This window comes from Alternaria conjuncta (assembly GCF_024043145.1).
Source record: "Alternaria conjuncta strain BMP 0040 chromosome Unknown scaffold_11, whole genome shotgun sequence".
Taxonomy (NCBI): Eukaryota; Fungi; Ascomycota; class Dothideomycetes; order Pleosporales; family Pleosporaceae; genus Alternaria; species Alternaria conjuncta.
The window spans coordinates 854,636-868,247 of record NW_026250100.1 but is presented as its reverse complement, the minus strand read 5'-3'; the positions used below and the strand labels follow the sequence as shown (position 1 = coordinate 868,247).

General features: G+C 52.6%; 5 protein-coding genes across 5 annotated transcripts; 3 read left to right on the top strand and 2 right to left on the bottom strand.

Moving 5' to 3' along the window:
• Nucleotides 1-7: 7 nt before the first annotated feature.
• On the bottom strand, nucleotides 8-1,852 carry J4E85_007825 (uncharacterized protein; the record flags this gene model as incomplete). The annotated part of the gene is made up of 1 exon (XM_051472055.1): nucleotides 8-1,852. The coding sequence occupies one exon, from the start codon at nucleotides 1,850-1,852 to the stop codon at nucleotides 8-10; it is 1,845 nt and encodes a 614-aa protein (XP_051324252.1).
• A 1,788-nt stretch (nucleotides 1,853-3,640) lies between these two features.
• J4E85_007824 (uncharacterized protein) lies at nucleotides 3,641-5,003 on the top strand (the record flags this gene model as incomplete). The annotated part of the gene is made up of 3 exons (XM_051472054.1): nucleotides 3,641-3,680; nucleotides 3,768-4,497; nucleotides 4,781-5,003. 3 exons carry the CDS (start codon nucleotides 3,641-3,643, stop codon nucleotides 5,001-5,003), a joined length of 993 nt encoding a protein of 330 aa, XP_051324251.1.
• An 869-nt stretch (nucleotides 5,004-5,872) lies between these two features.
• J4E85_007823 (uncharacterized protein) lies at nucleotides 5,873-7,041 on the top strand (the record flags this gene model as incomplete). The annotated part of the gene is made up of 3 exons (XM_051472053.1): nucleotides 5,873-6,125; nucleotides 6,183-6,671; nucleotides 6,731-7,041. 3 exons carry the CDS (start codon nucleotides 5,873-5,875, stop codon nucleotides 7,039-7,041), a joined length of 1,053 nt encoding a protein of 350 aa, XP_051324250.1.
• Nucleotides 7,042-7,708: 667 nt separating this feature from the next.
• J4E85_007822 (uncharacterized protein) lies at nucleotides 7,709-9,025 on the bottom strand (the record flags this gene model as incomplete). The annotated part of the gene is made up of 4 exons (XM_051472052.1): nucleotides 7,709-8,002; nucleotides 8,053-8,207; nucleotides 8,262-8,699; nucleotides 8,758-9,025. The coding sequence occupies 4 exons, from the start codon at nucleotides 9,023-9,025 to the stop codon at nucleotides 7,709-7,711; spliced, it is 1,155 nt and encodes a 384-aa protein (XP_051324249.1).
• An 867-nt stretch (nucleotides 9,026-9,892) lies between these two features.
• On the top strand, nucleotides 9,893-10,983 carry J4E85_007821 (uncharacterized protein; the record flags this gene model as incomplete). The annotated part of the gene is made up of 3 exons (XM_051472051.1): nucleotides 9,893-10,099; nucleotides 10,154-10,492; nucleotides 10,549-10,983. The coding sequence occupies 3 exons, from the start codon at nucleotides 9,893-9,895 to the stop codon at nucleotides 10,981-10,983; spliced, it is 981 nt and encodes a 326-aa protein (XP_051324248.1).
• Between the last annotated feature and the right edge of the window lie 2,629 nt (nucleotides 10,984-13,612).

Genomic DNA, 13,612 nt, shown 5'->3' with positions numbered 1-13,612 from the left:
TCTCTTATCAAGCCATATCCTGATCCGAAGCACCTTTGCCTGCTTCAACGTTTTCAGGAGGCTCCAATTTCTGTTCCTCTTTTGCCTCCTCATCTTTTATCTCCACGACCTCGGTAGAGACACACGGGGCTCCTGTCTCGACAGCTTGTTTCCTCTTTTGGTTGTTGTATGGGTTCCATCGGGGTACCACGGGTTGTCGCTGGGGTTTGCGATTATTTGCTTTTGGGTTCTTCGCAATCGACCCATCATCCATGCGCATCCACTCCGTATTTTCGTTATCAATATGATCCGAGATCTCTGCATCGTTCTCATCTTCCCAGATCATCAGATTGGTCCCGTTGATCTCGATTGAGCGGCCTCCGGTGCGTGGAACGAAGAAGACATCCGGGCCAGCCTTGCTGAAGTCTTGCTCCCATGTTTCCTTCTGTTGTAGCTTGAGGATATAGTCCATTGGCAAGGCATATAGAACGTTGTCGTCCTTGTCGTAAAGTTCCTTGAGCGGGTAGTCCAGACAAGCGAGCCCGAATTTACAGTCGATCCGGCTAGACAGCGGGTGAATGCGCCCACCAAAGATCTTGAGTTCGAAAGCGATTCCACTCTCCGTCCACATGTTGTCGCCGAAGAAGACCTCGGGTTCGGAGAGCAAGGGATGGTCGTGATGCGGCCCAGATACTTCACAGAAGTGTGCAACTTCATGGGCCAGACAGGTAGCAAGGAACATGTTGTATCGCAGTACCATTGCAGGCTCCCGGTATCGTAGTAAGCTGAGCTTCTTTGCGGTAGTGTAGAAGTCTGAATGAAGGCAGATGCGACTCGTATGACACTTGTGATTAATCTTCCGCATCAAACCGTTCTTGTAATCTTTGACGAGACCCATCGATGCATATGCAGTCTCTGGTGGTAGAGGATCGTGGTGGAAGTAGAAGTGCACCGTATCGATCTGATTGTCAAGAAAGTTCTTGAACGTCGCATGGTGTTCTTCAGACCATGCTACGTCCTCTTTAATGCGAAAACAAGGCTGACCATATGCTGCAGATGTCTCCTCGCAGGCCTCCCTCTTGCCAAATACCAGAGTGTGCCAGAAGTGAGCAGTGGCCTGAGATGTCAAGAGCAAGGTGGCTAGTTGCAAAGCCGGTTTCAAGACCTCGTAGATCCCATCTGGACAACCGTGCCAGTTATCCAGACGGAAGATAGGATGTATCTCGTTGTCTAGCGTGCAGACAGGTGCAGGGACGTCTTTTCCAAAGGCTACAGCTTGTTTTTTGATCAATTCGACTGGATCAAAACCAAGCCTGACGGGCTTCTTCTTGGTCGCGTCCTTGCGATGTCCGAGTAACCTGCGGTACTTTTCCAGCGCCTTGCGATCCTCTATCTGAGCGAGATGGTGGTTTATCGAAATGCTGAGCTGCAGACCAAAGTCTTTAGGTACTTCGATCGTCGAAGGAGTGAATGAAAGTGATTTCTGATAATTCAAGACGTCGGGCAGATCATGAACCAGCTTGTCAATGCATTCATCCATGATCTTCCCCTCTTTGAGCTTGTGTAGGAGCACTGCGTTCTCGCCACGATCTTCGGCCTGCAGATCACCGTCTCCACCACCAGGTAGAAGATGACGCATCTTTCTCGATAGAGTCGGGGGTGGTCCACATTCTGGGGGTGGAGTATTCGATTCCGTAGGCGTCCAGTCCATGCTGTCCGGATCTTGCTCCTGGAAGGCGGCTTCTGGTACATCGCCATCGTCATCAACTGTGCCTTCCTCGTTGAGCTGAACATCTTGATTCAGACGTTCTTCAATGAGTTGCGTTGTATGCACCATGGCCTCATACGCCTTCCGATATCTAAAAGGGTCCATTCTGGCGGGCGTCAGTATCCTGGAAGGGTTGGGCCGAGGTGGTTGCAGTTTTGTTCCAACTTGCGCTCAAATGTGGCAGAAGCGAAAGTGGTGAAATTAGGTAGCAGTCACGTCGAAGATGATCCAATCATGGGGCTGCCTTGTTGTTTTGCACCAGTGCGTTGCGTGGCTGCATCAGTCGAGGGACAATGTCTCTTCCTACGTGCCCTAAATGGATATGTCGCGCACTTCGATCCCGACTGAGTCGCAGGGAGGAGGCAAAGTGTCCAACACCTGCCATCTCACCGAGCTTGGCTATGCAGCGTAGGTGTGGATGTTTCGGCTGCTTAGGGGGAAGTCTGGAGTGGGGTATTCTTACTAAGTCGACGAAGCGGTCAACACCCGCTAAGCGATAGAAAGGGGTCTATCCAAAAATTAAAGCTAAATGATGGAAAATGAGGGTAGCGTTGAGTTCGTGTATCAGCGAAGAGAACGAACGGTGTGCCTGGATGAGCTGTTTACGCGCTAGCTTCTACTGGCGCCAAGGAATCGCGCCGCTAGCTTTTCGTCACCGGTTGACGCACGTCACACTCCTGAACGGCATCTCATCGGCATTCCAGCCATGACAGCGTTGTCGCATCTCCATCGCCGTAAGCTCCGGACGTTCCGCAGATGGTGACCATTGCCACCAATGCTATGGACCACCCGAGCCACTCACATCACGCACAAGTGCACGAGCGATGTGCTGCTGTCGCGACCCTGCCCAGGTATCCAGACCGTGACAACGACGAAAGTTCTAGAGGAATGCCGTATAGCTGAACAGAGATTGCTTTGGTGACTTGATCTTGCCATATCTCATGGATCCCAGACGACGTGCAAAGGCTGATCGAATCGACGGGAAAGCGCGCCGAGCTTACAGCCGACCGCGAAGCATGATGAGCCAGCTGTGTCGGCTAAGAGAAGTCGACTTGGAATTCTGATTGAGAAAAACGAAGCCGGACGCTTTCATACCTGCAGTGGTGCGCTCCCACGGAAACTGCACTCTCTAATGTTCAGATACGATGACTGCCTTACCAGCTATACGAGGTCTTCTTCGATCTCGACATCACAACCCACCTACAACGATCATCACCAAGCGTACAGGAAACCCCAAGTGCTTGTGTGCCCAGGTCGCATATTCAGACCAAGAAGTTGAGTGCTTCATATTCTGCGTCTCACGAGAGGATACAGTCTTTGCTCCAACCTTAGCGATACTCATGCGAAGGTGTCATGGAGAACTATACAGTCTGAGGCTTCATGCTCCAAACTTGGCCTTCGCAAGGGGCCGCGTGGGTGCATCGCAGCAACATTGAGCGACCGCGGTCCGTGGGCTGGGTAGTGGGGCGGTCGTATTGCTGTTGGGGTGTTGCCGTCCGCAAGAACTAAATGGTATGGAGCTTTGGAATCGGATACCTTTTGCATATGCACAATCGTTGAGAAGGTAAGGAACGTAGTAACCTGTAAACAGACAATCGGAGAGCGCCGACGCGGAGCGTAACGCACGTCCTTCGCTTTCGGATTGTTAAGAGCGCTGGTCGCTCCCTATTGGACGCTTCAAATTTAGATACCCATGCCGGGGTTTTTCGTTCTCCGCCTCATGCCTCTCCACACAACTCCGCGCTAGGATCCAGATTTGGGGGCGAAAGCAATCAACTCGGTGCGTTTTTGAACACGCCGAGTCAGAAAGCACCGAGGGTATTGCATGATCACGATAAAACAACGTCAAGAACCATGGGATGAAAATTAGCCACGAAGATCACCATATCAAGAATGCTTTCGGGAGTTGCATTAATCACAGAAGCCGGATCTGGTACGTTTTCTTGTTTCTATCTTTGCATTTTTATGGCTTGCACAAAGTTTGTAGCAAAGGAGATAGAAGGCTAATACTACGTTGGAGGCTTCGGCCAAAGCGCCGCATACTCGCTGGCCCGCAATGGTGTTCAACAATTTGCCCTTGTCGACACCAACGAGGCTGGACTGCAAGAGACAACGCAGACGCTAGCATCGCGGTACAAGGTGACAGACGTGCTGAGTGTCTCCACTCCATGCAGTACGGAAGAGTCCGTCGAGGCTGTCGTTCAACAAGCCGCGTCACGCTTCGCTCGTATCGATTTCGTCATTCTGAATGCCGGCTTCGGTGGGCCCATGGGCGGCAGTCCCGACACGGCACCCGCCGCATTCGATACCCACCTCAAGGAACACGTGACTGGTGTCTGGCTCTGGCATCGGGCCGGGATACGGCAAATGCTGCGGCAGGAGCCGCGCGACTCGCGATATGGCCGTGGCAGTATTGTACATGTCTGCTCAGTACATGCCTTTGCCGCTTCACCACCTCAAGTCGCTGCTGGTGCGTATGTAGCGGGTCGACATGCTATCCTCGGTTTGACACGCTCTGAGGGCGTGCTGTATGCACCCCAGCAGATTCGTATCAATGCGCTCTGCCCTGGGTACATCATGTCGCCGCTCATCGCGTCCTCGGAACAGACCAAGGCTTTCATCGATAACCTCGTGCGAGAGCGTGTGCCTGCAGGCCGGCTGGGAGATGCTGAAGAGGTTGCTGATGCTGTTGTGTTCTTGGCTGGGCCCATGAGCAGCTACATGTTTGGTCAGTCATTGGTACTGGATGGGTATGTATTGTTCAATCTTTAGGTGAGAAACCATGAAGCGCTGACTGGCGATAGGGGCTATTTGGCCCAGTGAGGAGCCACGATGCTGTAGCATAATAGGAGATAATACAAACGTACCTCAACTTCTTGTCTCGAAGACGAACATCATACCGAGCGCATGTGAAATGCTTTCTCCCAATGGTTCAACACATTATTCTTGGGTATAGTGCTAACACAGATTGCCTGCCGCACCGTTGCTCAGCAGTGAGCGCGCTTTGAGACGACCGATACATGCGCGCACTAGACTGAGATTTGCGCGGACGAGGTCAAGACAAGCTGGCGCAAAAGCCGCTTTCCCGTTCGGCGTTCCATTCGCCCCTTTATCGGGAGAAGATGCGGTAGACGACGAGGATCCAGATGTGACGAGAGCAGCTTCGAGAGAACCTAAGACGGCTGAGAAGCCTGTCAGGCGCAACGTCATCAGTTCGTTGCTGAGCGCATCGGCTTCGTCGGCAGCGAGATCGTAGTTGCCGAGGGAAAACTTCCAAGGCTGATTGGCATGCGGGCTCTCGACAGTGTTGCTGGTGTTGGGCGGGGGTGTACTTGTAGTCGTGGTATTGCCGTTGCTGGAATCCGTGGATGCTTCTGCGACGGCCTCTTCATGAAGGTGCCATAATCGACACAGCCAGTCGACCAGATGAGCGCACAAGATGGTGACGGCAGTGAGTGGGAGTCGTTGTTGGCGACATCGTTCGCAGCTCAGTACGGCCAGACATGGTCGTTCTGCCTCGGAGGTGACTTGGAATGCGGTTTCGAGTGGTACTTGCGACGAAGTGGTGTATTCCTCAACGCGGGCGAGCGTTCGCAGAGCGAGAAAAGCACATCCACAGTCAACGCGATGCATCTTTGTTTGGTCGTTCGAGTATCGTGGAAACAGTCCTGACGGTATAGTCGTGAGAGTTACAGTATATTATACTTGCGATTTCTCTCATTCGTGGGAGTATCTTCGTGAGAGTTACATCTTATGGCGTCACCTTCGCATGGGAGCCCTGTCACTGTCGGGTGTCGGATGTCACCTAGCGAGCTCGGTGTGTTCTGAGTCAAGATCCCGAGGGGGTGGGTACCCGTCAGCCCAGTAAGATACAGTGCTTATCCTCAGGTAGCGGTGCTATATCGACAACTCGATAAGGTATAGCATCGTTCAAACGCTCAACACCAATAATGCGCCGAAGATCTTGGATGGTGCCGGGCTGACTGTGTTCGGAAGTACAAACAACGTAGAAGAACTGATTATTTGCACCACTCCATCACCCCATCACCCCATTATCCAAACCTTTCGCAGACTTGATCTCAGTGCTGAGAATCTTACAACACCCTCGTATTGTATTCACCCAACATGGCTCCTTACGACAGTCCCGCAATTGCCGCAGGCTCCACCGTCCTTGTAACAGGGGCCAACGGTTTTGTTGGCGCTCACGTCACAGACCAGCTTCTCCAGCAAGGCTACAAGGTGCGAGGCACAGTGCGCGAGGCCAGCAAGCACCAATGGCTCGCAGATCGTTTCTCGCAGCAGTATGGCGATAACAAGTTTGAACTCGTGACTGTCAAGGACATGAGAGAGCCCGGCGCGTTCGACGACGCGGTGTCAGGTATTCCCACCGCCTAAACACAACACCGTTTCATCACTGACAAGTCTTACCGTCCAGGTGTCTCCGGAATTGTGCACGTTGCCTCAGTACGGGACATGGGTGTCACACCAGACGAATTGCTCCGAACCACCGTGGCCGGAACTCTGGGCTGTTTGGAAGCCGCAGCCAAAAAGCCCAGTGTGAAGCGCTTCGTGCTGACGTCGTCTTCAGCTGCGGTCCGCTCGCTGCAAGCATACCGAGGGACTGACACAGTGTCTGCGGATGAGTATGACGAGCAGACGCTGGCCTTGTCTAAGAACATTCCAGATTCGCTTCCACCGATGCATAAGTTCATGATCGCGTACTTTGCTTCCAAGGTCGCGGCCGAACAGGCATTCTGGGAGTGGATCAAGAACAACAAGCCGCACTTCTCTGCCAACGCAGTGCTGCCTTGCACTATCTACGGTAGTCCGCTAGACGTGGCCCACCAGGGCTTTCCGTCTACAGCGCGTATCCCGCTCCAGATCTTGGACGGCGATACTGACTCCATCAAGCATGTACAGCGTTGTATGTAACCCCTGCTCTTTCCAAATGTGCAGCGCAGACAACAGCTAACACTAGCGCAGTTTACTACGTCCACGTTCAGGACGTCGCTCGTCTTCATGTTGCCGGCTTGATCAACCCAGCCGTCAACGACGAACGCATCTTTGCTTACGCTTCCTCTTACTCAATCAACGAGTTCTTCGACATCTTCGCGAAAGTAGTCCCAGGTTATAAGCCGCGAGACAAGCTCGAGGGTCTAGATTTCCCGTTGGCGGAGATCGGACCGCGAGCTAGAGCGGAAGCACTGTTGAAGGAACTTGGCCGGCCGGGATTCATGGGGCTGGAGGAGACAATTACTGATAGCGTGAAGACACGTATCAGTGCTTCTTCGTAGCTTTAGCGGACGATAATGGAATAGTGTACTGCAGTTCTCGCTTGAATGCCAGATGAAGAAGGCGAAGCAACGGATCTTACCGAGTGCCTTCGTATCCTCATGAGTACTTGCACGTGTGCTATGCGATGATAAGGTAATGACGTTAGATCCGGGGTTGTTCCGGGCAGAGAGAAGGTGTTGTAGACACCCAGGTACCTAGGTACTCACGATACTGTACTGTGCGATGACGAGCGATCGATGAGGCTCTCGCACTTGGAGTCGTCCCCTGACCCACTCGGGCCGAAATCTCCAAGCGGGGCACCACGCTCTTATTGGCTACCACCGCGCACGTGCCGTGAACTCCGAGCTTCCAGCGGCGGCCCCCACAGGTGACAGGACCTGCCTCTTCTCCTGTCACTTCAGCGGTGTCACAGATTGAGCGGCAAACATCCCATCAACTTCTACATCCGATCCATCAACTGGCGGCCTTGCAATAGCCAATAGGACAAGGCAGATTCGACGGGAACAGAAACAACCAAATTTGCACGAAGTAGACATCAGATTCGGACAAGTAACAAAAGAGATCAGATTACTTCATACAAGGATGGAATCCCACCGCTTTTCCTTCGTACACTAACAAGACAAAACGCCGTTCCCACCAGAATTACTATCTGAAAACATCATTCGCTCATGAAGACTCCTCCTTCGCCTCCTCCGCCAACGCCTCGCGCATCGACTTGCTGTTGGGGTCGAAGTAGGGCTTCTCTCCAATACCGCACACGCGGTATCCGAAGCGGTTGCCGTGGTCGTCGTAGTCCATGGTCGCGTTGTGTACCATGCTGCGGTTGTCCCAGATGGCCATGTCGTTTGGACCTTGCCACCTGAAGCGGCACTGCAGATCGTGGTTGCGGAGTACCATGTCCATCAGCCAGTTCAGGATCATGTCGCTCTCTGGCTGAGTCAGGCCGTTGATAGACTCGGGCTGCCGTCTAGTTAGTGGATGTATGGCTTGGATGCTGGAGCTAGACGTACGTATGCACCAATGGAGAAGACACTCTTCCACCCGGTGACGGGGTTTGTGCGAATGACCGGGTGTACGGCCTTCAGAGGGTTACCAGTGTTCTCGGGGTGGCCACGCGCCTCTGTGTAGACCTGGAGCTTCGAGTTCTTGATGATCCGTTCGAAGACTGCGGAGAGACTTGTTAGAGGGCACGAAGTTCGCTAGCAGCTGGCAGACTTACATGGTGCGGTGTAGTTTGCCGTCTTTCCTTCAAGCATCTTCCGCATGGGCTCGCTAATGCGGTCATAGACCTCATATCCAGATGCCCACAATGTGTCTCCTCCACAGGTGGGTAGCTCCACAAGTCTCAAGCATGTGTAGTCGGAAGGCACCTGCTCAGACTGGATGTCGCTGTGCCACGACTCAAGCGCCTGTCTTACATTTCCTAGGTCACGAGGTACGGCCTTGCCGTGGGCCATGATTCGCTGACGGGAGTTGATGGTGCTGATGTGCAGGTCGTTGCCACCCATCGGGGTGTTGGGGTTGAGTACGGGGTGTATGTGCAGGGTCGACTCCTTCGGCTTTCCCACTAGCTCACCCATACGTTGGATGAGCTGCTTCTGGAGATCGTTGGTCATGTCGTTCTGGTTGCGGAAGAAAACGACTCCACGTCGCGCGACTAGAGAGAACACATTCGTCAGCTCTGTCTTCTCGAAGGTAGCGGTTTGCGCGCTTACTCGTGATGGCGAGGTCTCTGAGAAGCTCATCCGAGTTGGGTGCGTTCAGCATCTGAACGAGATTCGCCTCTGGGAACTCGGTGCCCACTGTAGGCGTAACTAAGAATTGTTTCAAAGGCTTGAGGACGCCCTTCAGTTTCTGTGGCTTCGGGAACGGTGTCTCTTGAGCATATCCTCGGCGCAGGCATGGTGAACGAGCTGGTTGCAGTGCGGCGAGACGGAGCGCTGGCGCAGCGCGGCAAAGCAAGGTACTGGCGGTTCTCGACATTGTGACTGATGAGGTATCTACTGACTGAAAGCAGAGGATATTGAGAAGCAAACGACGATTGATTCTATGAAAGCAGTCTAGCTACTGTAATAATAGATGCCATGGGACCCCATCTGGACTCGGATAACCGAAGAGACCGAAAAGTCGGCGCATTTTGCTTACTCTACTGTGGTAGCCGGGGCATATGTTCGATGTGGTACGAGCTATGAACCACGATCACCAACATATCAACTCACACAGCTATCTTGGAGACGTCATCGTTTCTGCCTTATATCCATGCATACTTCACCCAGGGTGCTGCTTTACCTAGGTAGGCTTAACTTTGTACTCGCAATCTGGGAAATACCGCGAGTACAGTATCTCTAGTCTACAATCCACGTGCGGACAGCATGGGAGAGCGACCCTCATCGGTGATGCACGAAGACCCACAGTGGCCGGTTGCGTGTCGTGGCTCGGAGCATTTGTGGAACTTCGGGCCGAGCCCACTGCGGGATATTTTGAGTACCTGAACAGCGAGTACACATCCGATAGTCCACCACCGGCAGTTGCGATCGCGTACCATGCTAATGTTTTCGTTACTCACCGAAGGCTCAATCGCTGGATCGAATCGATCAAAGATGGCACTACACTACTTCGGCCGGCCTTCTCAAACACCGAGAATGGCATAGTATGCTGAAGCCGGATCTTGTGTTTTCGGCAGTTCGCGTGCGTTCAAGAGGTGTCGTTTCTGTCCATAGGCATATACTCTCCGTGCAACTTGAAGGTTTTATCCTGGAACGTACAGACTTTGCACGGGATTAAGCTCCATAACCTCTTTCATTCTCCTTTCCAGCCACATTCCAGAGAATACAACATCACTTAGCAGCTATGGCAAAGAAACTAGCTGTTATCACCGGTGCGACTGGCAACCAAGGTGGTTCCATCGCTCGCGGGTTGCTCAAGTCTGGTGACTGGCAGATCCGCGCAGTGACCAGGAATCCGAGCGGAGAGAAGGCCCAGAAGCTTGCTGCGGAGGGCATGGAGGTCGTTCAAGGAAGTTATGACGATGAAGAGTCTATCAGGAAAGCCTTCACAGTGAGTCTTTATTGTCTTCGCTGATGTCTTGACCAAGAACTGACATGGACGAAGGGCGCGCAAGCCATCTTCGCCGTGACTCAGTGGTGGGAACCTTTCTTCAAAGGCGCCAGTCAGTCTGAGGCCGGTGAGATCGAGAAGCGCGATGGCATCATGCTCGCGAGATTGGCCGCTGAAGTAAAGACATTAGAGCATTACATTTGGAGCACACTTCCTGCGGCAGACGAAATCACCAAAGGCAAATTCCCTGTCCCTCACTTCGACTACAAAGCCAAGGTCGACGATCACATCCGGAAGAACATGCCAGAGCTGGCGGCTAAGACCACCTTTCTCATGTTTGGCTTCTATCCGTCCAATTTTGCTTTCTTCCCCATGTTGAAGCCACAGCCAGTGGTAAGTGACCATCTTTAACATACGGCTTGTTAACATGACTAACAAATGTCCGTTAGGCCAGTGCGCCGGGGAAATACGTTTGGATGGTCCCGTCAACTCCATCCACCGTTTACCCCATGGCCGGTGACATGGCCAAAGACCCAGGTGTTTGGGCGCGCCAAATCTTGGCGAACCCCAAGTTGACGCATGGTAAATACGCCGGTGTCTGCACCGAGGTTCTGTCCCTTGGAGAGGCGCTCTCGCAGTGGGAAGAGGTCTCAGGCAAGAAAGGCGTATACGTGGAGTGCAAGCCAGAAGTTATCGGTAGTTTGTTTGGCCTGGCCGGAGAAGAGGCTGTCACAGGTGTTGTGTTTGGTGAAGCAGTGACGGACTGGTTTGGGCATGTTAAGGAACAGGGTCTTTTCATTACTAAGGAGCAGTTGGGTATATCGCCCGATGAGGTTTCCAACTTCAAGCAAGCTCTTGAGGCGGTAAAACCATTCTTGGGCTGAACAGTACTTGTATTTCAAGCCTTTAACTACTCTTGTGTTCACCCAGTCTATATTTGGCAAGCATCTACTTGCGTGGTGAATGGAATTACAGAAGGTGTGAGTATTTCGCGGTTTACATGAGTCCAATCTTTACGACAGCGGCCTAAGTATGAAGTGAGCGCCAGCCAGATCAAGGGTCAGCATAAACGTTTTCTATGTGCATTACCTTCAAGGTTATCCAGAAAGTGAAGCAACATAGCAAATACACAAACCGTAGTCAATTCGAGTCGGCTATTCTCGTTCACTGAGTAAGACGCCAAATCTTACTGTCGTAGTGATAGCCGATGTCTCCATCCACATCCCGAATATCCTTTCCTTGACGAATACTTCACGTGATTAAGTCAAGAAGACCAACAGTTTGAAGCCCTGCGATCGAAGGTGCGAGAAGAGTTGAACCGGTCCGTTTCGAATGGGTTGATCAGGGCGCCTTCGCCTCTTAAAACAACAAGTCTCCACTACCCACGCAACGAGCGGGTCCTCGGAAAATCATCAGCATCCAAAGCAGGTTCACGTACCCTGAACATGCGAGTCAAACATCGGGCCCCTGTGTGTATGCGCTGGTATGAACGACGAGGCTGTGGGTGCAGCCGAAAACGGCCCTTTGTATATGTCCCCTTCGCCCGCCAGTCTCCACGAGAGCCTGCTCGTGCACCCAATTGGCTCAACGTACCAAAACTTCGGCCCGAACTCTATGAGGCTTTGGCTATTGTATATCTTATCTCTGAGAAGCTCTTGATGCAACCGAACAAGGCCCTTCTCAGAACACCTTCCCCGTTCGCAAGTCTCCACGCGGTGCTGCCAAGTTGAAGGAACGAAGCACGAGCGCAATCTAGCGGTACGGGCCTTGAGAGTGCGTCAATTTCGATAGTGTTAGGTAACGTGGGATGTATGATGACTTTTCATACGACAACGTTGCTCTGTTGAACTCCGCAGCAGTCTTTTGGTCGTCAACAAAGGCGCCAGGGTAGTGGAGAATCGGTACCCGATCTGGATGCATGCTGCACCTCCGGTGATGAGCCGAGCGACACTGTTGCATGCATCGCCTCCAGCCATACCATATCCCAGGCATATGATATGCATTGATTTGGACGCAAATGACACATATCCCGAGGACGTTGGAGGCTACACCGTTTTTCGTGCTGACATGTATGACATGCATCGTTCCGAGCCGTGCTTTAGTGTAACCACGATCAGCTCTCGCTATGTTCTTACAATACCAGTACTATGGTACGACCCAAAAGGCCTATGTATAAGCCGGAAGTGAGAGCCCGTCTTACTTACTATGTAAAGAAGCAGGTGAGCCCTGGAGTGTATGTCGGATGTGGGCCACTGGCAAGGGTCTGTTGCAGCTAAGCCGATTGGGATGCTTAGTTCACGTAAGGTAGTAACGCTTAGGGTCTATCCGAAGTCACCCCAGATCGCGAGATCTTACCTGAAAGGTGTATCCACACACACAAAGCTTTTGCATACCATCACAGTACCAAGGCAGTTCGAGGTAGTCTCAGCGCGTACGTGTTATCAGCTGAAACCGATCCGAAGTCCCTCCAGATCAACAGCTCTTAGCGGCCCCACCCAGGATACTCTGGTCTGATAGTATGGCCGGTATATGTATCGCAACATCGCTATCGCCTTCTGGCTACCGAAACAAGCGTCAACGTTGAATAAAGTATGCAAGACAACGATTCCAGCGCCAAGAGCAGCGCGCCAGCGCCAAAACCCACCAAGTACCGCCTTGCCTGTGATAGCTGTCAACACTCCAAGATCCGATGTGATCAAGAGCGGCCGAAATGTCGCAGATGTGCGAAGAAAGGCATAGAGTGCGTCTATAGCCCGGCGCGACGAGCTGGGCGACCGCGCACTCGCAACAACAGCAAGAGCTCCACCAGCATCACTACCAGCGCAACTGCGAGCCAGAAAGGGTATCTGACGCCCATGACGGAGACCGGCATTACCATTCCGACCTCAGGTGAGGTGTCGCCATTTGCTCCATTCAGCCTGGCATCCACCTCAGAGAACTGCTCCAGCTCCAGTTCCAGCTCCGACTCCAGCGCATCCACCATTCCCGGCATGGCGCAATCTACGGACTTATCGAGCCCCGATCGGATGGAATTCTCGCCATATCGACATTCAGACGACGATTTCCTGCAAGGTCTGCCAGATTTCATCGGTTCGCAATGTGGCACACCCAAGCAAACAGCCAATTGCTATTACCCAATGTCTCCCGATTTCCACATTGCTCCCGAGCTTCTCGACATGGGGTTCTGTGGAGCGCCATGGGAGCAGCAGCAACGAGAGCATGAACAACACCAGTCCGATCCTTCGACCATGCTTCTTGCCGAAGGGCTACCGTACTTTGGTTTGCTGACCCCAGACGGTCATCAGCCATGCTATCATCCGGATCAGCAATATGCGAACACGCCAATGCCGACCACAAGTAGCAAAGGCTTCGATAACTGCGGCTACGTGGTCCCTCCACAGCAGCAAACACATCCACAATTCCCGCAACCCTCAGACGACATCTCTCTTTCGCCTAAGTCATGCAACTGCGTGCCCACCCTCCTCGATCACCTATCTACATCCTCGTATTCGC